At 41.8% G+C, this 23,808-nt stretch overlaps 5 protein-coding genes across 10 annotated transcripts; 2 read left to right on the forward strand and 3 right to left on the reverse strand.

Moving 5' to 3' along the window:
- Nucleotides 1–956: 956 nt before the first annotated feature.
- LOC131887984 (protein YIF1B-like) lies at nt 957–5,153 on the reverse strand. 2 transcript variants are annotated; one of them, XM_059236739.1, is made up of 6 exons: nt 4,722–5,153; nt 2,495–2,536; nt 1,880–2,142; nt 1,585–1,815; nt 1,297–1,517; nt 957–1,217 (listed from the first exon to the last, which is right to left on the reverse strand). In XM_059236739.1, the coding sequence occupies exons 1-6, from the start codon at nt 5,018–5,020 to the stop codon at nt 1,065–1,067; spliced, it is 1,209 nt and encodes a 402-aa protein (XP_059092722.1). In that variant the 5' UTR covers nt 5,021–5,153; the 3' UTR covers nt 957–1,064. The 2 variants fall into 2 exon arrangements, with proteins under 2 accessions (XP_059092722.1, XP_059092723.1); XM_059236740.1 differs by lacking the exon at nt 2,495–2,536 and having other exon boundaries at nt 958–1,217; nt 4,722–5,150.
- A 2,210-nt stretch (nt 5,154–7,363) lies between these two features.
- Nucleotides 7,364–10,010, forward strand: LOC131888302 (vacuolar-sorting protein SNF8-like). The gene is made up of 5 exons (XM_059237128.1): nt 7,364–7,677; nt 8,594–9,023; nt 9,101–9,310; nt 9,579–9,690; nt 9,751–10,010. The coding sequence occupies exons 2-5, from the start codon at nt 8,820–8,822 to the stop codon at nt 9,969–9,971; spliced, it is 747 nt and encodes a 248-aa protein (XP_059093111.1). The 5' UTR covers nt 7,364–7,677; nt 8,594–8,819; the 3' UTR covers nt 9,972–10,010.
- Nucleotides 10,011–10,715: 705 nt separating this feature from the next.
- Nucleotides 10,716–14,824, reverse strand: LOC131888301 (peroxisomal targeting signal 1 receptor-like). Of its 5 annotated transcripts, none has more exons than XM_059237123.1 (9): nt 14,636–14,824; nt 14,259–14,501; nt 13,477–13,624; nt 12,392–12,648; nt 11,930–12,334; nt 11,626–11,862; nt 11,272–11,562; nt 11,027–11,139; nt 10,716–10,959 (listed from the first exon to the last, which is right to left on the reverse strand). In XM_059237123.1, the coding sequence occupies exons 2-9, from the start codon at nt 14,422–14,424 to the stop codon at nt 10,741–10,743; spliced, it is 1,836 nt and encodes a 611-aa protein (XP_059093106.1). In that variant the 5' UTR covers nt 14,425–14,501; nt 14,636–14,824; the 3' UTR covers nt 10,716–10,740. The 5 variants fall into 5 exon arrangements, with proteins under 5 accessions (XP_059093106.1, XP_059093109.1, XP_059093105.1 ...); XM_059237126.1 differs by having other exon boundaries at nt 11,930–12,208; nt 14,259–14,516; XM_059237122.1 differs by having other exon boundaries at nt 14,259–14,516.
- A 1,480-nt stretch (nt 14,825–16,304) lies between these two features.
- LOC131888683 (dolichyl-diphosphooligosaccharide--protein glycosyltransferase subunit DAD1-like) lies at nt 16,305–18,224 on the forward strand. The gene is made up of 2 exons (XM_059237603.1): nt 16,305–16,657; nt 18,001–18,224. The coding sequence occupies exons 1-2, from the start codon at nt 16,424–16,426 to the stop codon at nt 18,112–18,114; spliced, it is 348 nt and encodes a 115-aa protein (XP_059093586.1). The 5' UTR covers nt 16,305–16,423; the 3' UTR covers nt 18,115–18,224.
- Nucleotides 18,225–18,442: 218 nt separating this feature from the next.
- Nucleotides 18,443–23,793, reverse strand: LOC131888682 (C-type lectin domain family 4 member F-like). The gene is made up of 4 exons (XM_059237602.1): nt 23,564–23,793; nt 20,702–20,855; nt 20,414–20,641; nt 18,443–20,346 (listed from the first exon to the last, which is right to left on the reverse strand). Exons 2-4 carry the CDS (start codon nt 20,829–20,831, stop codon nt 20,108–20,110), a joined length of 597 nt encoding a protein of 198 aa, XP_059093585.1. The 5' UTR covers nt 20,832–20,855; nt 23,564–23,793; the 3' UTR covers nt 18,443–20,107.
- Nucleotides 23,794–23,808: the final 15 nt, after the last annotated feature.

The following is a 23,808-nucleotide window of genomic DNA, read 5'->3' on the forward strand; positions in this document are numbered from 1 at the left end:
TCCTTATGCTTTGGCAAAATTCAAAGAACTACTTTCCAAATCAATTTTTTTACGTTTGATTTTTTCCCAAAAACTGAAATATGATGAATTTATATTTTGTTTTATATTTTTTTTTGTTTAGATACCATTCATTACAAGCGAGTTTCATTATTTTGACCATTTCTTCCTAAAACTGCATGTGAGTTTTGCTTGGCGTTGATAGGTAACTGAAGACGTTTTTTACATTTTTTTCCTTTGAATTATATCGTAAGTTATCAGTGCACAACTGACTAAGATTTTCACACATTTTACGAACTAAACTGACTTACTTGAACGTACAACGCTTTATAATAAAAATCTATTGCTCATTAGATTTTGCAGAGGCAGATATTGACTATTTCATTGACAACAAAACAGTTGATCACTATTTCTTTCCAGAAAAATATAATTTTGAAAATTGAAAAATATTGAATTATTTGGCATCCCAAAAACACGAGCATTTAAATTCCAGTATTAGGTGCTTTTAAGGTTCTTTTTAATGCTAGCACGGTTTTAAAGTTTAATTTTTTTAATCTTTACACAGTTAATAGAAAGTGAGCAAACTTTGCTTCTTGTTATCTGCTTGCTATCACTATGACCACAATTGCTACTCGTAGTTTTATAAACCTCAATCCATATTTAGTCTTCCTCCCATCCATCGATGTTAAGTGGTCTGGTTGGATTATGCGAGATAATCTACACATGGTCTTCTCTGGCCACTTCTGTGGGACTGCTGAATGTTGATGAAAATTGTAGATATGCCGTATCTTTTGGAGGGGACCAAATGACAAGATCTTGCCTTGGATGGTATTGATTAAGGTTTGAAAATGGTTTCTTTCCTGACCATCCAAGACTCTTGTTTCACGTGTGTAGCACGGCAGAATAGTTTTCGCTACACAATCTAGGCGTGTAACGAAAAACCAGCTTGTTTTAGATTTTCAAAACGTTTTTTCTTTTTTATTAAATGACTTATGCCTTTGTTATCACAAGTATTTGAGGATGGTGAGAAACATTAAATATATCAAGATGGCAACTAGATTTGATATCTAATACGTCTCTATGGGCATTGGATTTGGAATATCCAGACTCGATATCGGCACCAGATACGAGGTCATCCACCAAATGAAGAATGGTTGAAGTCCAGCATAGAACAAGATCATGTACAATTTCCTCTTCCCATGGGTTTGCATCCCGTGAACCTAAGGTGCAATACCAGAAGGTCAAAGCTTGCAATAACCATCCTGGAACAGAGGTCTCAAGAGATGGGAAAAAACTCACCTCAGGTTCGATCCGCAACTTTAAAGCGCGAACGAGAAAGAAGGCCAAAGCCCCTGAAGAGTAGAATAACGCCGCATAGTAAGCAGCCGTGCTCTGGAAGACCAATCCCAAGAGGACGATGAAGATCATGGCCACGTACTTGTAGGTACTGAAGGAAAGAATATCCCATTTCGACATATTGGTCGAGATATTCATCAAGGTCAGGGACAGATAGATCATGCCTGGAAACAAAAGCCGTTGAAAATATGAATCACTACACAAGGAAAGAAGGCGTCTCTAAATTCCCACCAATCTCAAGGATGAGCCAAACCAGTGCCGACGAGGAGGTGGTGGCCAAGAGATCCGGGGAAAATGCGTTCCTCAAACCCAGTATATAGCCCACCAATAGCACGTATGTGATGTAGGCCATGGAGGGGATGTACAAATCCGAGGCGTTGATATCAAACTTGGGCTGAACTGGTTCCTCTTGATTGTATTTGATGGACCAATCCGAATGTGTGAAAGGGAACAACAAAATTCCTAAAAAGAAGAACGAGTAATAAACCTGGAGAAACCTCATAATCAAGGTCGACTACGATCTTACCTAGCTTCTTCGCCACATACGTGGTATCGACGGCAAAGTAGTACTTGAGCTGTCCAATGGACACGTATTTGTCCAAGTTCTTCTTGATTTCCTCGCTCTGCTTCCCCATAAATTCCTGACCGTATTGCATGGCCATATTGGTCACCATGGGATCGCCCATCATACTGGGAAACGCTAAACCCGCCGGTTGTTGACCCTGTTGAGGGGCTTGACCGTGTGGATAATATTGTGGCTGTGGTTGTGGTTGATTCGGAAGGGGAGAACTGAAAAGAATTCGGGGGTTTATTGGGTCTATCCTGGCCAAGAGATCACTACTATTGTTCACACTCAAACACAACAATACAGCAACAAGGGTGTTAATTCAAACCACATCTAAGCTAATGTAAGGGTTGCCTATGTATAAAATCAAAAGTTCAATGGGGAAATTTCGAATTTTGCACTTCCAAGAGCAAGGTCAATGTCACTTTCAAATGAACGAAATTTGAAAATAATTACTATAACTGTTTTAAATTAATCATAACCATCAAAGGAAAAGAAATCAAAGACTTTGCTATTGGATTTGATGCCATTAGTTAGGACAGGCGTTCAATCAACTCTACACACACAGACCGATACCTGGAGGTGGACGTTACTTCAGCGTGCGAGACGCGTACCGGCCTATAAATATTTAACAGACACAAACCCGGTTAAAACCTCCGTTGCCAAAAATATCAAGAGCAATCGATTCAAGCTAATTGGGCAAACTTGACTGATACTGATTTGATCTCGGTAATGCCATTGATTTTGGTCTTGAGCTATCGCACGAACCAGACGGGATGGGTCATCATCATGCTCTTATTCCATCAGTAGTAGTGTCAAACTACTTTTTTGCGTAAAATCTCTCTCTTTCTCATTTTCGTTCGTTCGGTTAACTGTATTCGGAATATCTTAACTTCCAGTACACTGTGGGAAACAGTGCCAGGCGATCAGGCCTCTGACGACTTTAGGACATTGGTTGAGGGCACAATTACGATATATCAGTAACATTAGCTAATCAAAAGCATCATCCCAACACTTCATTAACCATGAATGTTTCGACCCTTTCAATAACCTACACATTTCCCGAAGGCCTTCAACACGATGGGTGAAATAGAAATGGCCACACCAAAAGAATAAAGTGGCACACACACGTCACCACATTAGCATCTATCGGCCTTATGCCACACATACCAAATAAAGTCCAAATTGACACAACAAACGAATGAAGTGGCACACGCCAAGCAAAAAACCAACAAGCCATCATTTCACACCCTGAAGAGATAGCACGATCGGATTTTTCAACAAAAATACAAATAGTTGTTGTGTTCTAAAAGCATATGGGCTTCAATCCGTTTGCGATTCATTTGAAATGGTCGATTAAGTTAACTCTATCTGGTCAATATTACGCCTTTTTAACAATCAAAAAAGAAAAGTGGCGAGACATATTCTCGCTTTTGTACACCACTTTATCGTTTCTGGGTGTACTTTTTTTGGGTTGGCGTGACAGCTTTTTTGTTCGGTGCGCTCATCAAAAACTTGGAGGTGCACTTTTTGCAGAAGTTAATTTTCCACGCATTCGTTGGCAGTCCTACTTTTTTAAAATGAACCTAACCCAAAACATTGATACCTAAACTCAAGCAAGACTTCAAAAACTGTGGGGTGCCAACTAATGGGTAGTTTAATAATGTAGTCAGTAATATTAGGTTGGCCTAGTGCCATTTTTCTGATTGCCTTATATGCCACCCATTAAACTAGTAGTATCCCTATCCACGGACTTCTACTAGAGATATGGACTGCAAACGGAAGCAAAAATATCCTATCTCCTAAACCGCTCATCTTACTTCAAATAAGAGCTGCATACGACTAGAAGATCATGTTGAATAGATCAAGGAGGCGTCCTTGAATAGATGAACTCAGCTCAGTTTGAGCCCAAACCTATGGTTAGGGAACTTAAGAAACATGTTCAAAGTTATGTAGTAAACACTTCATAAAATTTGAACTTTCGGCCTGCTCTTGGTCAGCTACATAAGCTTTTGACAACATAACTTTGAAACGATGGACTTAGCCTGTCAATGATATAAAATTGACCTATCGTTAATTGAAGTGATCTACGTTTCTTATTTTATTACTTTAATTCGAAATGTGGCTCAGAGTGGCTATGACCAAGAGCAGGTCGATTGGCCGGGAAGCTCGTTCGCAATCCATATTTCTAGAAGTCCGTGCCTTATCTTTCAAGCTGCGGGTAAATCGATGGAGGGTTTGGATATCAAGTTAAATGGTGTTTATTGGCGTTTTGATTTAGTTCAAAAGCATCGGACGGTCAAGTCATTAACTGTGAGCCTCGCCGTAGCGCTGGCCTACCCGATGTCCAAATTAAAAAACAGAATTATTTCAACGAATCAAACTCTCTTTCTCGGGCTCCTTCAATTTAATTTTGTCAATTAACAATCTAATTTGCTTCCCTCTAATATTCGGGGGGAATACGTAGGCCTGGTTGATCCGGTTGCATCTTTCAAGTCAGACTTGGACAAATTTTTAGATAGCATTCCAGATCAACCCTACATTCAAGGACTAGCTCGGTCTGCCAACTCAAATTCGTTGGTAGACCAAATATCATATAAAGATGAAAAGGTAAAAAATAACAAGGGACTCCATTCCCTGTAGCGGTTAGAAAAGCCAATGATACTATCTTTAATCAAATTTTGATTATGTATGCCACCTCTGATAACATGTATCCATCGGCACTCAGGCGGAACTTGGAACCCCTGGACCCACGGAAAACACTAACTAAGCCTATTTCATCTCATGGCTCCCATCCCCTCACCTGCGATATGCCGCCGTATTACCGGGTGCCCCGCCCACCGACTGCCCGTACTCATTGGGATTGTAATAACCACCGGCCGAAGCCGGTGGACCCGGCGTGGCGGCCATGGGGGCTGGCGAGGGCGGTCCCCCATACCCACCATAGCTGCCCGGGGCCGGGGGTGGCGGCCCAGCGTTGGGCGGGTTCTGGGCCGGGTAGGTCTCAGGCTGGCCGTAGTAACCCGCATTGGGGTCCGGATATTGGCCGTAGTGGCTATACTGGCCGTAATCGTCGTAGGCTCCGGATTGATCCCAACTCATGATGGGCGGGATCCCCTCGAACTGTCAATTCCCCAATCTCAACTAAATAGATATAGATAGAAGTCTGTCACAATTTTTGAGGACCATCGACAGAACTTGACGTGGCCTGCACAGTGCACACCATAAGGTGACCAAATAGCTTGGAGCCAAAAGAGGTGACCGCTGGCGAAGGAGTGGACAGAGCTAGATCGAGACTAAAAAGAAGCTGGATCAATCACTTAAAATGTATAAGGTTGGGCTATTTTATGTGTAAGCATAACTGAGGCGTCCGGGAGTGATCTGAAAGAACAAAGCTGCCACTTGATTGCCCTTTAAATTATGATGGTAAGTCCCATTGGCATGAGGAACAGAAGACATTTGATACGAAAAATTCGATAGAATAAGTTTTTTTTTGTGAAAAAGAAAAGTCGTCGCGGCAGGGTTGTCTCTAAAAATTGAGGAACTCAGCTAACAATGCCACAAAGGTGATAAAGCTAAAACAGATAATAACACACAATATCGAAAGAGATACAAAACGTAAATGAGGTCAGTTGAATTATTCTAGAGCTAGATCACATAAAAATCAGAAAATAGTGAGAATGATAATCTATTTCAAAAAAGAAAAGAAAGAATGTAAGAGTCTTCGCGCCTGGTGTTGGTGGTTCAAATCCTAAAAAAAGCTAGGAAATTAACTTTTTACGAATGATTGGTGGTGAATTGATTATGTTATACCCAATGTCCTAACCAGATGCAGATAGAGGGACATGGTTAGAACCTATTCACTGACATTTTTCATAAAGGTTAAGGCCTTGAAATAACTTTTTTTTTGTATTTGGGTCCTAGGTCTGAGGGTGAATCTCGCCCTGCCAGTGAAACCAGGCATCACATCGTGCTTGAATATGTTTCCGATGGGCATTGTCGTGTCCGGATCAGTTTTGGTTCTCCGTCTGTGGGTGTGGTTAGCGTCTAAAGGTTTCGTTGATAAAGGTCAGGGAGGAGAATCAAACCGGGGACCTTTCTCGTGCTAGGGAACTGCGCTAACCACTGCACCACATCTCCCCCAACGCATTACAATATGAGTGAAGTTACTGCTAATGCGTTACTTATCTGAAAAAGTAGTGGTAATGGAATGGGTTTTTTAGCCCTCCCCATACCCTTACTTTCTTCTCTACTTAACGAGCGAACTTTTTTTAAAATTCCCTCTCAAATGCTATGGCTTACTTCCCATTAATGGGATCAAATAAATAATCGCAGGTGTCATTCCTTTTACGCCATATTTACAAAAAGTTTTTTTTTTTTTGCAGTTTTAAGGTCCTCTTTTTTTCTACAAAAATACCGGGTAACCCTATCGACCACGGTAACGTGTTACTTTTTTCGGTAATGGTTCAAGCCCTACATAGGACATTTGAACCCAAACCACACCCAGAGAGACGCTAATAAATCTGATACTGGACTGAACCCTACCTTTTGGAGTTTTGGAAATGGGCGTTATACAAATTTAGATAGTTTTGCTAATTGGGGAAGACTTACCCCTCCAACATTAACCACAATACTTCTCTAGCTAAATACCTAAAGGAACCGACGTTTGAAACTAGAAAAGGCTGTGCTAAGGATCATCCGATGCGATGCTGGTGCTGGTGCTTTTTTTACAAATTTGTGATAGTTCTGACAAAATAATCATTCACACTTGGTGGTGGTCACACTAGGAGCGGAATTGCCTGAGGTAAACGTTATTCTCCACCGATTAGTTGGCGTTGCTAATTTTTTTAAATCTTAACCTGACCTAATCAAACCTAATCTAACCTTACCTAACCTAACCCAACCTAACCTAACACGATATTGATAGCCCTTAAAGTCTAGAGACTCTAAAGCTTGTAACATTTTGCCACAAATTTAAAAATAAGCACCGCCAACTAATCGGTGGAGAATAACGTTTATCCCTGACTGAACATTACACAAACACTCAGAGGGCAATTGCCAGTTTGGTAAAGATAAGGCCAAATTTAAGGCCATTGCGCGTGCCATCCTGGCTTTTAAGAACGCCTACCGTATTGAAAAGTACTTTTTTTTCTTGGCGGACATCAATAGACAGCTGCTATTTACAGGAGCTAAGAAGGCCTGGAAACTGTCGGTTTTTATGAACATGGGGAAGAAGTCCAAAACCTAAGCTGGACCTTATCAAAACCTAGATAATGGGGCAAATTTTTGAGACTTTTCGGGAATATTAATGTAAAGCTTGAGGTAAAAAAAACCAGAATAGGTCAGCAATGCACACTCTCAAGTGTTAATGTTTCATCTTTTGGGTGTAGGTTGGCTTGGACCGACCTCAAATATGGCAGCCCTGATGAACAAATATTGAGCTTTTATCCAGGCTTCTACATTAAACAGATCCATCCATTCCCCCCCGGAACCACGCCCCTCCCCCTGCGCCTCAATCCCCACCCACTCCATCGGGCGTTTGTCCCGTCCATCGGCCATGTCCGAGACCCCGGTGGGCGTGACCGTGAGCCAGTTTCAACTTGCACTGGACGAATCCTCGGGTCTGCCCGCGGCTTTTGTGCAAATCCTCCATTTCGGCCCGGCCCTCTGGTGGGTGTGGATCGGGGACAGTCAGGCTCAAGCCGGAGATTTGGCCGTGGCCTTTCCCGGAGTCCACACCGCTGCTGCCCGAACCTCTGGTAAGTGGCCTAAAGTCGGCGAATGCAGCCTATTTACTGACTGTCTGTCTGTCTAGATATGATACAAACGAGATTGGATCAGTTTTGGGGGGGCTTCATTTTTTTTGTCCCAAACTGACCCCATTCGAAGGTAGTTTTGATCTCTGATGACAAGACAGGAGTAGGATCGTTTTTTGAAGTATTAAGCATTCTTTTTTTTTGGTATGTCTTTTCACGGGCTTATCTAACCGTTGCAGTGATTGTAATCCCCAGTACTATTAAAATGAGAGGTTATAATTCGCCTATTTATTACCATTCAATCTTTAAATGATACTTGGTCAACCGAAGAATTTGAGTTGGCAGACCGAGCTAGTCCTTGAATGTAGGGTTGATCTGGAATGCTATCTATAAATTGGTCCAAGTCTGACTTGAAAGATGCTACCGGATCAACCAGGCCTACGTATTCCCTACGAATATTAGAGGGAAGCAAGTAAAGCAATGAAGGAGCCCGAGAAAGAAGAGAGTTGGACTTCATTGTTCGAACTAGCCTGGTTTCTCGAAGACTTGAAGGTGCTCTCAAAACGCACATTAAGCCTCTACGGTCACTAGCATTGACCCTAAATCTTGGGTTGGGACAAAGCTCATGGATGCTTTTGAAGACGTACAGTATCAGATACCTTTCTTACCTTCTCTGAACACTGTACAGTCCCAACTTCGAAGCATAACTCTCCTTTTCTTGGCCTAAGTACCTATGGATCTTTCCTGGACAAAAATGATTGCTTTTACCCAAAATATCCAGCCCGGTTTGGCCCACCAATTATTTAAGATTCGAATTCTGACGTAAAACTGGATTGGTAAAATGTCAATGGCAATAGTAAAAAACAAAAAACATAATCAGCGGTTAACCAAGTAATTCATGCGTGTCTTTGCTTTTTAGTCTTGGGTTCTTTGAACGATTCCGTGTCTGAAGAGTTGTGCGCCAAGCTCAGTCAGCGGCTCCGGAATCCGATCTACCTCAGTTACAATTACTTGACCACTGCTCGAGCCATGGCCGAATTGGAAAAGGCCCTTTTGGTGGCCTTAAAAGATCGTCAACTTGTGTAATCGTTATTCGTGTCGTGTTAGGGCTGTGATTGGCTCAGGGAAAGGTGCCGAGTGTCAAGATGCGGCGTAGAGCCGGAGTGGGGGCTATTCATAAGAAGAAGTTGGAGGACGGCAAGTATAAAGACAAGAGTAATGTGTTGGCCGAGCATCAGTTGAGTGAGATGTCCCGACAATTGGAGACCTTTCGGGCCAATTTGGAAGAGTTTGCCCGGGATCACAAGGCCGAGATCAAAAAGGATCCGGCCTTCCGGAAGCACTTCCAGGTAGATCTATAGATGAGAGGCAGTTGGAGCTTAAAGACAAAGAATACCTCAACCGTGAATTTCGGGTTTGATTGCAGGATATGTGCGCCACGATTGGCGTGGATCCGTTGGCTTCGGGCAAGGGCTTTTGGTCGGAAATGTTGGGCGTGGGCGATTTCTACTACGAATTAGGCGTGCAGATCGTGGAAGTGTGTATGGCTACGTCGCATCGCACGGGTGGCCTTATGGAATTGAGCGATTTGCGCAAAAAACTCGTCAAAGCCCGTGGCAAGAGTCGACACCATCAGGCAGGTTATCTAAGACAGTTGTAATGAAAGATTCGGAACTTTGGCTTTAATGGTTGCCATATTAAAGTTATCACTATTTAGTCAAAACTAGTCGGACCCCGTGTTGTGCAAGAAAAAAGTAGCAAAAAAAAGGTAGTAAGCCGAAGCTCCAACCTATTCTCCATATCATTGATATTTTTTAAGTGAGACATACCCAGGAAAAATGTTCAATGCTTTAAATGTTTTAGAAAAAAATATGCTTATCGAGTTTTCGGCGCTCCAATTTTAGGAGATTTCCAACGACGATCTATTGCGGGCTATCAAGAAGTTGAAGGTTTTGGGCAATGGATTCACGGTGATTCCGCTCAACTCGGGACGGTATCTCGTACAATCCATTCCCGGTGAGTGCTTTATTCTTAACTTACAGAGTTCTGTTATCCACAGTCACTTATATCTGACAGGTGAATTTTCCATGGATCAAACTGCCATCCTGCAAAAGGCTGAATCCACCTCTGGATACGTGTCCTTGACCATCTTGCGCGAAGAAATGGGTTGGAACAACGATCGAAGTCAGAGAGCCTTGGACCAATTGATCAAAGAAGGATTTGCTTGGATCGATACCCAAGGGACCTCCGAGGCGTCCTATTGGTTTCCAAGCATATTTACATCTTCTATGGAATAGACTAGATACACCCTTTGACAACTTAAACACTCGATCAAACTTGTATTTCTTATTTTTCATCTCATACATGTATCACAGTGGATTGCTTGGATCCTTCTTGAGAAGGCCCATCTCTTGCAAAGCGAACCAGGCAGCCTTGGCCTTGGCGTCCTTTTTATTGTCCACGGCTATCGTTGGCTGATACGTGTGTCCGTTCACCACAACCTGTAGGCCAATCATAATCGTCAGACTAAACTAACAACCCTTGACATATATGTAACCTTCTTCCTAGCTATCTCTCACTTTAAAAATGAATTGCCGAGCGGTTGGTGGGCCGCATTCCAAGGCCAAGGTCAACATAGGTGGGGGAATGGCCAGTCGCTGACAAATCTCGTGAAGGGCAGATGTCGGATGCATTTGTGAGAGATGAGTGATGAACTTGAGATCCAGATATTGCACCTTGCAATTATCGCGTACGTGTTCTTTTAGTCGACGCATTTTTTCCGATCCTTAAATCAGTAAGAGACGTATTTGCCTGATTCAAGTCGTATTCGGATAGGATTGTTCCTTACGATCAATAATTTCCCCTTCTTCGGGTTGAATTTCGAGAATACTCTCAGCCTTTGTGTCCGACATGATACGATCAGTCCTCGATCTGAAAGTGTAAACATTTGCGGGATTTTGATTCATGAGATACCCCTTTAAGTGAATACATCGGGCTTGGCTTTCAGCGTCAAGAGCGAAAGAAAGAAAGAAAGAAAGCGGTTGGCTAAGTGGCATTTATTGATGACTAGAGTCCGGTGGTAGAAAGAACATCATTTAACTTGGAGAGATTTCTCTCATCTACTGCGCCGTGTAAGTCCTTGCGATCCATGAGTGACAAGCAAAACCTCAAAGATGACCATATTGATTCGGACATAACGGCCTTCGATTCGGTCCCCTGCGGACCACGACCGGCTGCCTGAAAGTTCAAGGCCGTCAAAAAGTGCTCGGCGGCTTCTTGATATGACTAAAAAAAAAAATTTGCTTTTTTGGTAAGCGATGCAAAGGATTGGCACCTCCTTTATAGATAATACCTTGAGATTAAGGCAACTAACGCCGAGGTTAAATCTTGTTCGAATAAATCCAGGAGAGAAACTAAGAGCGTTGTGGTAGGCACTCACGGCTTCCTCAGGTCGGTTTCCATTAGCTGGGAAATATAAATCATGGTCTTGCATTACCTTTCGACCGTGAAGCGAGATTCAGTGAGCAAATGGTCAAAGTATTCGGAAGTATTTTATGACCAATTGGAAACCTAGTCAATTTGCACATGAAACCCCACCTAAACTGGCTCCAAGTTTGTTCCACAACAACGCATCGTCTGGGCGAGATTGGAGAGCGGACCTGAAACAATCCGATGCCTTTTCATAGTCCTCACTGAGATGAAAGAGCACGCCTAAGCCTGTTTGAAGATCCGGATCTACTTGTGATTTTGAGTCACTTCGGATGGCTTTTAAGAACATGTTGGTGGTAGATTCATGCAGCTCTTTGCTCATAAAAGATGACGTGGATGGAGGAGCTGATAGGGATGGAGTGGCAAATTGGGCAAATGTCGGCTGTTGGCGCATCCATTCTAAGAAACATTCAATTTCACACTTTATCTCTCCACATTATCAGGGTTTTTAGTAAACCTCACCTTGCAAGGTATGGCAAGCTTGGGCTTGGTAACTTTCGTTGGCTAACGAAACGGCAAGGGCCATTCGTGCCAAACTATTGTTGGGATCCAAAGTCAAGGCCTTCCTCAAGGCGGCAATGGCAGAGGTATCGAGATCGTTTTTGGCTTGTGTCGTGCCCAGAAGCGTCCAAGCTTCCACATTATCGGGCTCTTGCTGAACGACAGCCTCAAAGAGCAACGCAGCGCTCGGGATATCCCCTGTACATGAAACCAATAGTTGAATACGGCTAATCAGAAAACAACTAGGTTCCAACGCTCAAGATACCTTTTTCTAATTTGAGCTTGCCCTCAGACAACGCATTGGGATGGTTTATCAACGGATTATCTGACTTGAAATCGTAAGACTCAAGCAATGAATTATCCTTAAACTCTTGGGCCCAAGATTCCTCTTCATCTGCAGCCAAAGCTTGCCATTGACTTTCCAATTTCGTCCAATAATCCTGGTTGAGCGCCTCCAGATTTGAAAAATCGTCGTCCGTGAATTCAGAGTACTCTTCGACCCATTTCTCGGATTCATTCCTAACATCCGGCTTCACACCCGGACCTGAGAGAGACAAGGGATGCTGATCAGGTTTGCATCCATCTGTCACGATCGCATCCCCGGAACCAATCTCTTGCATGAATGCCATGAACTCCGAAGTAGAGAAAAGTCGGTCTTGTTGTCCCACGGCTGCAAAATGTCCCTTAGGGGCTAAGGAACTTGAACCCTAACGGACACACTACTTACCAAATATTTGATCGGCAATAGCGGCCAATTCCTCATCTCCAGGATGTTTGACGAGCTCCTCTTTTAACACCGGAATATCATCATGAAGGTATTCATGAGCCCAAGTTTGACCCAAGGCACTGGGTTGGGCGGATACACTGCGGATCGGTGATTGAGGTTGCGTATGGTCTTGAAAGTCTTCTACCCAAGATGCACTTTGAGACAGATCCGAAGTTTCACTTTGTTCTTTAGCAAAGCCATCAACCCAATGCTGAGCCCTAAGTCGTTATTTAAGATGTCTAGGCGTGCTATATCAGGCTCTTTGTTTGAAGCATTTTTTGGCTCCTAATATTGTAAGACTTTGTGGTGATTTCAAATTCTATTTGCTTTCCGGCTTCTTCTTCCCCTCTCATGTCTTTCACACCTTTTGGTTTGCTCTTAAGACTAGGCTCGTTTTGATTTTTGGGGAAGACGAATTGGACTTCTTTCCCTCAAAGCCATTCCATAGGGTCAACATAAATGTACTTTTTTTATTGAAACACCAACAGCGAGTTAGTTTCTAGATGAAAAAGGTACATGATATAAAATCCAGTGAAAGAAATTCATGCAAACGCTTTTTTCTTTGAGTACATCAATTGGTAGCTTAAGCCTATTATGAAGGTGAGTACAGCACAATCACATCGAGCGTCAATATTTCGAAATATGGAAAATCCTACACCTATTGTCTTCAATTTTGAAACCTACTCATTGCTTAGTTGTTGAACTACATCATTCCAAAGATTTGAATTGTGACCCAGTGTTCAACGTTTTCAAAATATCAGATTTTGATCACGTAACTACTGATCGATCTCGAGCTTTCAAACAAGAGCTTACTATTGTCTTCAAGTGCACTTCAACGTATGTCACAAACCTTTTTCATCAACGAACTAAGTTGCTGTAAATATGTGCTTCATCATCTGGTCATCTTAATTTCAAAAAGTACCCATCATTGTACCAACATCTATTTTGACCCCATTAATGACGGGGGAAGTACGTGTACATAGCTCGAGATATTTTCCGAGGGAGCCAAGTAAAAGATAGCACGCCTATGGCTGCTTTAGTCCCACCTCTGATGGTGTTTGGGACGAGCGCCGAGAGTACGCCCCAGTCCAGTTTGCTCGGCCAAAATGGTGTCCATGTGGAACGAGGGCGCGCCATTGAGAGCTCGGGATCGAGATCCGGCCGACAAGAACTCCTCCACCAACCCATCGGGGCCTAGAATTGTGAGGCGTTGGACTCAAATTCAATCATCATTTTGCTAGCCAGGGACTCTTGGACGAAACGAAACGCCTGCTTTCTAAATCTCTCTATGAAGCGGTTTTCATATATTTCAACTAGGAATGGGAATCCATCACTTCATGATGGCTAAACGGTTCAATCAAATTCGACGATTGATTGTAAATTGGGATCAATATTTTATTTCACATCTGATTTTGTGCTTATCATATCGGAATGATATCTTTTTTGAATTGAACATTTCTACTTTCCTGGGGGATAGAGTCTGATTAAAGTGCGAGAAACACATAAAAGTTCTCACTGACAGCTTAGACGTACGCGGGTCTGTGCCCAAGAAGTTCAATTTGACAATCATAACCGACCCCAAATCTTGACATTTGTTATGGCAACGTGAGGAAAAGTAAACTAACTAGCATTGGTCAAATGATAGGAAAGCTCCATTTAGAAAAACTTTTTTTACTTATCATCACTTATCAAATTTACTTATCATCAATCAGCCCTGACCCAAAATACGATTTCAATCCGCTCTCTCTACGCCATTTATCATAGCCAATCATATCATGAGCTGTCCTGCCTTTCCCCCTCCGCCTGACCTCTGGCTAAGCTGGCCTACCCGCATGACTGACCCGCCCTTCACGGGCCCGGTCCACCTCCGCCACTCGCCGCACCATGGGCGGACCCGCATCGCCATGATCCGCCTGGAAATGCGAGCCCAACTGAGTCAAAGCACTGGCTCCGCCGCAATCGCCACGCAATAAATCCTGCCAATCCCGCGACATGTTGATCCCCACAAAACCCAAATCGCTGTTGATGCCAGATGGGCAATGGCAATGGCAATCAATGAGCTTGAGGCACCCTTGAGGTTGATGTACTATGATGTATATGTATGTATGTTTATATGTATGTGCCTCAATTCTACATAAAACCACTGATAGGTTCAGTCGGTCAGAGGCGTGACTGGACAATCCATCCCTGTCTGGATGGACTCACCTGTTGGGACTTGCCAGGATCGTGCCTGCCACTGGGTCAGTTCATCTTGGAGCTAGGATGTAGGAAGTCGAGGACGGCAGGTGTCAATCCGATAAGGAATCCAGTGCACAGGTCTGAGAAAAACGAGTTTCCGATTCACTTACTCAATGTCGACTATCTCTGAATCTGATGTGTTCAGCAGTGTCTCCGGAAAGTCAGCGCGAAATCGGCTGGGGCCCAGGATAAAGATTAGTCGAATGCATTGTGTGTGGTTCGAACGAGCTTAAGATATATATAGTGCAGGAATTTTCAAGCCAAAATTATCAACCGTTTGTCAAGGCTTAAACGGGAAACATTAGAGCAAAAAGCGCAAAAGGCTTTATAGCCGCAAGATGTGGAGACTCTAGCGTAAAGTGTGTATTTACTTCAGGGCGAACATTGGGTATTTTTTGCTTTAGGGTAGCTATTGGGTGTGGGAAAAATGGGGAAAATACTTTGTACCCATCGAAATTGATTTGGTTTCAATAGATTTTTAAGTGATATTCAATTAGTGTGCTATTCCTGGTGAGGAATTTTCATCCCAACTTGTTGGAACATTTGGTATACATACCAAATATTTTTGGTCACCTTTTTTTGAACAGGGTCCGAGTTTGAGTGATTTTAATAAGGAATGTGTAATGATATGTACGAATAGGAATTTAAGAATAGCTAGGCTATGAAAGTTGTGAAAACCCCTGAATTTCGTTATTGATTTCAGGTTTTATTTGTTCAAGATGAATCGAGAGTGCATGAAGCTGAAAGTTTTGGCTGCCAAAGATGCTGGCACCCTGATCCACGTCATTGAAAGAGGGCTCTTAGCCGGCATTGCCGATTGAGCCGAAAATCTCCTATCATTTACCTGCCCCTACAAAGCTTTTGACAGCTAGCTCACTCTAGCGTCTCAGACAATCAAAAGTGGCTCTGAAATTGGAGATTGAGTATTTAGATACCAATGTATCATAATTACAACTGGAAAGATTGTAATGTGGGAAATTGGAACTGTGCAGACATTTTCATTTAGGGATGGATAAGATTTGGCTTGCAAAGGTTGATTGTGTTGTCCAAAAGCCATGCTAGAATATGCTATTATGGTTGTGGAACAAACGCTTGCAATATTTCTTCAAATGGGACCCTAATGAATTGTTGAAGATTCCTTGAATTTTTCCTTTGAACCAAAAAATAAAAAAAAAAGATAACAGAAAATGGAAAATCAACCATCTTGGCTTAATGGCAAAAAAAAATTATATGCCCAATTGTCAAGGCTTTCAAACTTAGGAGCAATTACAATTGCATTATTTCTAACACTGGTTAGTCTTAGTGTTGATAATGGAATTTAGTCATGTTATTATTCCTCCCTTTGAATTTGTTGTTTAATTTATAAACATGTTTTGGGCCATGCTTAGTTTCACCTGCTTAAATTCATAGAATTAGAAACATAATTCCATGGAATATCGAATATCTAAAGCCAAGTGCCCTTGTTTTGATAAAGGTCTAAAGGTCTATTGAGATACTCTATATAACCATGGTTGGCAAATTTCTGTGGCCTGGTAGTCACTCACACTAATGCTTTTTCTGGGGGGGGTAAGCGCCTGTCACATCGTTGACCTAACATTGCGTCTATTTCCCAATTCTACCACCAGGGGGGTGTATCTTCCTCCATTGAAATCTAGCTAGCCAAAATTTGCCGACGTGAAGTGGTGAACGAACCTCTCGCTCCACTCAAATCAATTTGGGGCCACGCAAACCGCCGCATATCCTCGCCCGCTCATCATGTCGTCCAAGGCCTCATTGGGGGGCGTGGTATCCAAGTTCATGACAGAATACGGGAGCAACACGGGCAAACGTCTCAAGATCGTGGATGCGTACCTGGTGTTCGTGTTCCTGACGGGCGTGATGCAGTTCGTGTACTGCTGCTTGGTGGGCACGTTCCCGTTCAACGCCTTTTTGTCGGGATTCATCTCCTGCGTGGGATCATTCGTGTTGGCCGTCTGCCTGAGATTGCAGGTCAGACACGCCCTCTGAACTACCAAACCCATCCACATTTTCCGTCCGGATTTTCAACCATTGGCTCAAAGCAGCCTTTCTTTAGCTTTGAATCAGGCTGGATTTAGAAATGTCTGGAGGTGTCATGCATGAGCATGCTCACAGTATAGTTAGTTAGCACCTAAAGGTGTAATTCACAATTGATTTGGGTTGAATGTTTTTGTCGGTATCTTACGTGAGTTAGAATGGAAGCATAGCACCAATTGGATATCTATTCTTGAACATTCAAAGTGAAATTTTAGTCCTGGGTAATGCCTACATAGACCTTGAACTAAAAGAGTGAACATTGATACATAAAGCTAGGCCGTTAGCACTGTCTGTTGAAGCTGCTTGAAAGTGAACTGGAAGGTCGGACCGTACATCCGCCTTGGCACTACAGCAGAGGCCGTTAGCACTGTCTGTTGAAGCTGCTTGAAAGTGAACTGGAAGGTCGGGGTAAATCTCGCCCTTTTTTATTATAATCGCAATCACGAAATGTAGAACTAGATCAATCCACTCTTTACAATTCAACTGAAAAATGAAGTTCCAGCACCATATTGGTTGGTCTTCTGACTCTTAATTTCATTTCGTACAATAGTAGCTCAGGCATGTTTCGTACCTGAATTCTGAAAGCGGCCTAACCTCGCCATTTTATCCAATCCAATGATCTTGTTAAAAATATTGGCCCAATACCAGGGTTGGAAAATGGGTTTAACCCAGGGTGATTTGTTTTGGGTTTTAATGGGCGGGTGGAACGGGTGGGGCGGGTTTTTTATTGGATGGGTTTAACTGCTGTTTTAATATCCGGGTTCAATTGTTTTTTTTTTTAATGAATATTCTATGAATGTCCTTGAAATTACGTATTACTGACTTGGATAAATCTGAAATGCGATACCGAACCAATTGAGGCCAATTTTACATCGGGCAACTGTAATTCGTTACTTTATCCAAAAGGTTTTCATGAACTGTCATTATTGCACTGAGTGATACCTTGAAGCGTTAAGAAAAAGACCACAAAATTTCTTTATTCTTTATTACGACAAATTTGTCATTGGACTATTAGTAGATTTACTTGGTATACATGATGACTGTTCCCTACTGCGGTGTCTTCTCTATGGAAGTTTTGGGTTTTATTTTAAAATAATGATTACTTTTGCGACTCTTGGACATGTAATGGTGTAACCATTTATCAAATTAGGTGGGTAAACATGTACAAAGGTCAAAAGAATATTGCTGCCAATCTAAGGTTCAATTTTAGGAGAGGGGGGGGGGGAAGTAATGGCCTCATAGGCTCAAATGAAATCAAATTTCTTGTTTCATTTCAGGTAAACCCCCAGAACAAGAGTCAGTTTGAGACCATCAGCCCGGAACGCGCCTTTGCCGACTTCATCTTCGCCCACATCATTCTACATTTGGTGGTCATGAATTTCTTGGGATAACTCGTGTCTCTCTCCTGCGAAGGAATGGCTCCTGAGCCTGAGAGGGAAATGGTTTTCTTTATTTGTGTGCGTGATATGATAACTATTAAACTTGAAGTTTTGTTTCTCAACATTGAGACTGATTTATTGAAGCTCATCATTCCCTTTTGAGTTATGAATCATTGTGCTGGGTTAAAGCAAGAGAGTTTGGCGAAAGGAACCATTCGCGAGGATTTGGCCGGTCAAATCAATCCTAAAAATCCCCATGTTATTACAAAATCAATAAGCATGCAATAGCCTGACTTAAGTAAACTTTAATACCTTAATACCCGATCGCAAATAAAGTCGATTGAAAGATGAAGAATTTATTCAAGATTTAAATGTGTCTACTTTCTTACACATTGCAATCGGGGGCCCTTATTTCCAACGACAGACAGTCCGAAGGGAACGGGAAAAAAAAAGAGGCACGGTTGATTGCTAAATGAACAACTAGTAACATGGCATGAACGTAATTTCTTTTCCAAACACTATGTCCAAGGCAAGCTTCGCTATTGGATAAGAAGCTTCATTCATGGTAGGAATGACCAAGATTCCAGTAGCCTGGCAAAGGACCTACATACAATCTTCTCTTGGGTTACTGAGAGTAATATGGCACTGAATGGAACGAAATTCCACTCAAAGAACTTCGGGTCGACGCCATTGGGCACTCCATTATTAGATGATGAAGGTAAGGGCATCCAGCAGGTCTCATCCATGAAGGATTTAGGTGTAGTCCTCCAAAATAATGGAAAGTTCGATGAGCATATCCAGTTGAAGGTGGGTAAAGCTTTTCAAATGTATGATTTATGTATCGCACATATATTGCACGTTTTAGTCCAGAGATAGCATCACGATGCTCACTATTTACAAGTTGATTGTTCGGCCACATCTTGAATATGCCTCTCCCATTTGGGCTCCAATTAGTTAAGCAGGTTTGCAAAAGCTTGAGCAGGTTCAAAACTGTTATATTGGGAACATTGAGGATATGAGAGAGCTCTTGTATTGGGAAAGACTAAAAAAGTTGGGACTGTACAGTACTCAGAGAAGGTACGAAAGGTATCTGATACTGTACGTTTTCAAAAGCATTCATGAGCTTTGTCCCAACCCAGGTTTAGAGTCAATTGTATTGACCGCGGAGGCTTAACGTGCGTCTTGAGAGCACCTTCAAGCCCCGGAGAATCCAGGCTAGTTAAAACAATGAAGTCCACTTCTCTTCTTTCTCGGGCTCCTTCATCGTTTAATTCGCTTCCCTCTAATATTTGTATGGAATACGTAGGCCTTGTTGATCCAGTAGCATCTTTCAAGTCAGACTTGGACAAACTTTTGAGTAGCATTCTAGATCAACCCTACATTCAAGGACTGGCTTGGTCTGCCAACTCAAATTTGTAGGTAGACCAAATTTCATATAAAGATTGAAAGAAAATAAATATACGAATCATAACCTTTCATTTTAATAGTACTGGGGATTACATTCCATGTAGGGGCTTGAAAAGCCAACCAAACAATCTGAACGTTTTTTCAGTAAAACAACATCCAAACTTATTGCAAGAGCATAAAGTTTGCAAGAACGTGCTCTAAACATGATATCTTATTTTCTCATTTGTTGAAAAGAAATCAAAGCAATAAAAGAGATGCATGTTTTGGTGAAATGAACAATGAGATTTTTTGTCGAATAAATTAATTTTCGGATGTGGTGTGAAGTCGCCATTTTTGAATCTCATCAAAAGAGTTTTTCATATTTATAACCGTATTTCAGGTTTGTTTTCTGTTTTTTAAGGTTTTTTGAATAAGTGAGCATGAAAAGTGCCAAAAAAGTTCAAAAAGGAATATTTCCCAAAAACGACGTTTTTGGTAATTTGACTAAAATTTGACCAAAAACGGGAAAAATTTAGTTTTTAGGTTTCGGTCTAATGGGCCCCATGTTTGGTAGAGGCTAGCGAATGTAAACAATATTTCACGTAGCATAGAAAGCCTCTTAAGAGCAAACGACTTCGCACAGTCCAGCCTTAGAATCGGAACAATCTCTGTCGTTATATTCCACATTCCGGAGCCGAAGGCAAAAGTGTGCCGAATCCCCTATCATGGGCTTGGAGTAAATTGCTGGATCATATTGAAACATTGAACCATCGCTCCAAAATAACTTCCCATTGCATGATTCATTCTCACATCTTTCACCGGCACGATTGGTCAGACCCAGCCAAGTTTCGTATCCGGCTAAAAGAAAGAAATAGAATCCCAGAATCCCAACAATAATGACTGCAATTTCTTCTATACATTTTACCTGTGAGTTCAAACACAATCTCCTCGTCCTCGTTGGATTTGACCGTCGCCAATCGAGCCTGTCGGGATTCGCAAAATTCTTTTTGATCTTTCCAGGGCATATACTCAGATGTGAAGAAGTATCTTTTTCCGTTGGGTTTGCTGATCCAATCAGGATAAAGTCGGCAATCATTGGGTGGAATGGTGGCAATCCGAGTGTCCTCTGTAATGATATAAGTTTCCAATGGTCCTGTGCCAAGACGAATTGGGTTACATTAATGGTTTCACGTCTACCCCACTCTCAACTAACCCAATGTCCAAACTTCAATGTATTCTTCACCCTCAAGGGTTGTTGGATCAGATTGGAAGCCTCCGTATAGACAAAGGCTCTGATCTCGATTGAAAGCCACTCCTTGACAATATGTGGATTTGCAGCGCATAACACAAGTTATTTCTGTTCCACTCTGGAAAAATTTTCTTTTGTAAACGAAAGAACACTTCAAAAACCAGGAAAATGCTTTGTTGTTCTGGACTCCGAAGCAATTTATATACCCAACAACTTGGTACATGATCGTTCAGTTTCTGAACAAGAATTATTGCTCCCAAATAACAACAGACGATTGCTTCCTATTTTGACGATAATTGGAAAGCTCAAATTACCTGCTCCTGCTTTATCACTTTCCAAAATTTTGCTTTTATCAAACCTGGGACGAGCACCATAGTCGATCCGTGAACTTGTTGAGCTCCAAATAAAAACACTCCGATCACCTGGAACAGCATTGTTTATCGTTCGACCTTAACTAATCATCTGACTGAATAATCCAAGAACTTTTATATCAAACTTTTAAAAAGAACGCCCATTTCGCAACGGCTTAAAGTTCGGAAGGTCGAGACAGCCTTAGAAACGACTTGGAAAAAACATTTACGCACACCCCTTCTTTTGGGGGGATAGGGATCGTTATTGAGCAATGATTTGTACTATTGAAAATTGCATGAGTTAACGTATCGTAGGCACTCAAATATTCCTTAAAAAAGGTTTTTCGAAAAATCAAGCATTTTCCGGAAGAGCACTCGATTCGGTTTCTTTTATTGAGCAATCAATAGATTCGACTGCTTTTTGGGGAATCTTCCATTTTCCTAGTGACGTACTTAGTTCAATGTAGTTTCAATAATGTTAATGTCAGTCGAATGTTGGATTTGTTCAAACGACACGCAAATATTTGCTGGAAAATTGCCCCTTCAATGCTGTACAGGATACTTCAAAAGAGAAAAATATGCTTAATCTGTTTTTCGGACATGCGCTGACCAAAGCGACAAGTTTTTGCACGAGATGTTTCTCTAAATGATCACTGGAACCAATTTTGATAATGCTTTGATCCTCGAGGCAATATGAAATGTAATTGCTTCATTTGCTCAACCTACCAAACTATGAGTATTTTTTTTTTTGGTGCTGACTTCCTTACCGCTACCGGGATTGGAATCCCAGCAGTTCAAGACGAGAAGATTATTTATTATACTTGACTTTTATTTATATATATATTATTTGATCGACCAACGAATTGGAGTTGGCTGATCTGGCTAATCCTTGAATATAAGGTTGATCCGGAATTTTAGTCAAAACTTGTATAAAATGATAGGATATTCTAAAAGTGAAAAATATGTTTAATCCGTATTTTGGACATGCGCTGACCAAAGAGACAAGTTTTCATGTCTTCCTGCCTTAAAATACGAGCAATTGATCCACTTGTTTTTGTCCTAGAATTATTGCTCTAAATGATCACTGGAACCAAGTTTGACAATGCTTTGATACTGCCAATCACTTGTTCCTATTTTGAGACTTGGCAAACTTTTGCTTTTATGAAAGCTGGGGCGAACACTAAAGCTGATCCATGCTCTCGTTTAGCTCCAATCGAAAGCATTGTTATCTCCATAAACAACATTTAACCGCCAATATCTAAAAACTTCTTGACGTGCCTCAACAAACTTTTGAAAAGATCACCTATATCAGTTTGGAAGGTTGAGACAGTCTTAAGAACAACTCCATATGCAAATTACAGGAGAAGAAAAAATCGACTCGGTTAGTTGTACTAGGAATGTATGCACAAAACGTGCAAATAGATGCGGCCAATTTTGCAAATAAAATGCTCAAAAAGTTGCCAATATACTTCCTACGCTAAACGAAATATGGCTGACGTTAGCCTCTTCTAAACATGGGTCCCATTAGACTGATTTCTCTTTATTCATTTGTAATGTTATTGAGTTGCTTTTGGCTAGTATCAAAATCTTATCTATGATTAGTAGACCTAGAAAAAAAAGTCAAAAGCCTAAAACATAGGTTTTACCGCTTTTGGCCAAAATTTGGTCACATTACCTAAAACATAGTGTTTGGGAAAAAGTTCTTTTTTGGCATTTTTCATGCTCACTTGTTGAAAAAAACTGGGAAAAATATGGTCTCATAACTTATAACTCATCTGTTATTTTTTGTCCTATTGACAAAAAATCTCACAACATCTTACTTCTTGTTTGTCGTGATTACCTGCAACTTTTACTTTTTAATTTTTCCACCATTACTGGATCAGATGTGCTCTCAAGCCTTTTTGTTAGTTAAAATGGACACTTATCTTGGAAAGTGAAACTAGTAACGCAGGATGAGGTTGCGTAGCAACTGGATCAGACAAGTAGGCCGCTACCATACTCTATACTTCGGTTATGGTTTTCTATGGCCGCTACCAACGACAATTCACTTGTCGATTTCCGTTTCCACCTCATTGCGAACTGAGCTTCTAAGCTAACCGGCTGTGCTCTACTACTCTCTACAATTTACCACTACCATGAGCAATCCAAAGTCCGCCTTCAAAGTGCCTAAACAAACGCCTCCAAGCTCATCGGTTCATCTGACCATGGAGGACCTTGAACTTAAGTTGGATCAAGATCAAATCACTCTTGTGTACAACATTCCACGAAGCATCACGGGCCCCGAAAAGGCTAACCCTCACACTGTCGCGCAGGCCCCAGTTACCGAAGTCCCGCGAGGAGATGTGGAAGACAATTCCCATTTTCAAACCCAAGTATCAGATTTCCTCCAAATTGCAGCCAGTCCCGAAGACATTCGACAAATCTTAGCCCTTATAAGTTCATCCAAGGCAACGCGAGAAGCTACCGCGCCACTTACCAACCACGTGGCCGATGAAGGCGCTCTCAGTCCCCAGCACACGGGCGTCACGTTCCGATCTTCTTCAGTCTCGGAGTGGGATCCACAATGTCGAGAACTGCGAGCCGTGGCTGGGTCTAAAGCAGCCAAGCGTCGAAGCGTTTTAAATTCCGCGGAAAAACAAGTCCAGGAAAAGGGCAGACGAGGATCAATTCTTTTCCACACCGGAGCTCCAAAATCTCCACCCGGAGAAAATTTGCTGTACC

This window comes from Tigriopus californicus, chromosome 10 (genome assembly GCF_007210705.1).
Source record: "Tigriopus californicus strain San Diego chromosome 10, Tcal_SD_v2.1, whole genome shotgun sequence".
Taxonomy (NCBI): Eukaryota; Metazoa; Arthropoda; class Copepoda; order Harpacticoida; family Harpacticidae; genus Tigriopus; species Tigriopus californicus.

Bases quoted from the DNA above. Each gene is read 5' to 3' on its own strand.
- LOC131888301 (XM_059237123.1), bottom strand. From the start codon at position 14,424: ATGTCGCGGGATTGGCAGGATTTATTGCGTGGCGATTGCGGCGGAGCC. The intron at 13,625-14,258 runs GTAGGCCAGCTT...TCACAATTCTAG, and splicing joins AGGGCGGGTCAGTCATGCGG to GCCCCGATGGGTTGGTGGAG. The intron at 11,863-11,929 runs GTATCTTGAGCG...TTTCATGTACAG, and splicing joins CAAGCTCAAATTAGAAAAAG to GGGATATCCCGAGCGCTGCG.
- LOC131888302 (XM_059237128.1), top strand. From the start codon at position 8,820: ATGCGGCGTAGAGCCGGAGTGGGGGCTATTCATAAGAAGAAGTTGGAG. The intron at 9,024-9,100 runs GTAGATCTATAG...GTTTGATTGCAG, and splicing joins CCTTCCGGAAGCACTTCCAG to GATATGTGCGCCACGATTGG. The intron at 9,311-9,578 runs GCAGGTTATCTA...CTCCAATTTTAG, and splicing joins GCAAGAGTCGACACCATCAG to GAGATTTCCAACGACGATCT.
- LOC131887984 (XM_059236739.1), bottom strand. From the start codon at position 5,020: ATGAGTTGGGATCAATCCGGAGCCTACGACGATTACGGCCAGTATAGC. The intron at 1,816-1,879 runs GTAAGATCGTAG...TCTTCTTTTTAG, and splicing joins GTATGTGGCGAAGAAGCTAG to GAATTTTGTTGTTCCCTTTC. The intron at 1,218-1,296 runs GTGAGTTTTTTC...ATTGCACCTTAG, and splicing joins AGTTGCGGATCGAACCTGAG to GTTCACGGGATGCAAACCCA.
- LOC131888682 (XM_059237602.1), bottom strand. From the start codon at position 20,831: ATGCGCTGCAAATCCACATATTGTCAAGGAGTGGCTTTCAATCGAGAT. The intron at 20,642-20,701 runs GTTAGTTGAGAG...GTCTTGGCACAG, and splicing joins CATTGAAGTTTGGACATTGG to GACCATTGGAAACTTATATC. The intron at 20,347-20,413 runs GTAAAATGTATA...TCTTTCTTTTAG, and splicing joins GATTGTGTTTGAACTCACAG to CCGGATACGAAACTTGGCTG.
- LOC131888683 (XM_059237603.1), top strand. From the start codon at position 16,424: ATGTCGTCCAAGGCCTCATTGGGGGGCGTGGTATCCAAGTTCATGACA. The intron at 16,658-18,000 runs GTCAGACACGCC...GTTTCATTTCAG, and splicing joins CCGTCTGCCTGAGATTGCAG to GTAAACCCCCAGAACAAGAG.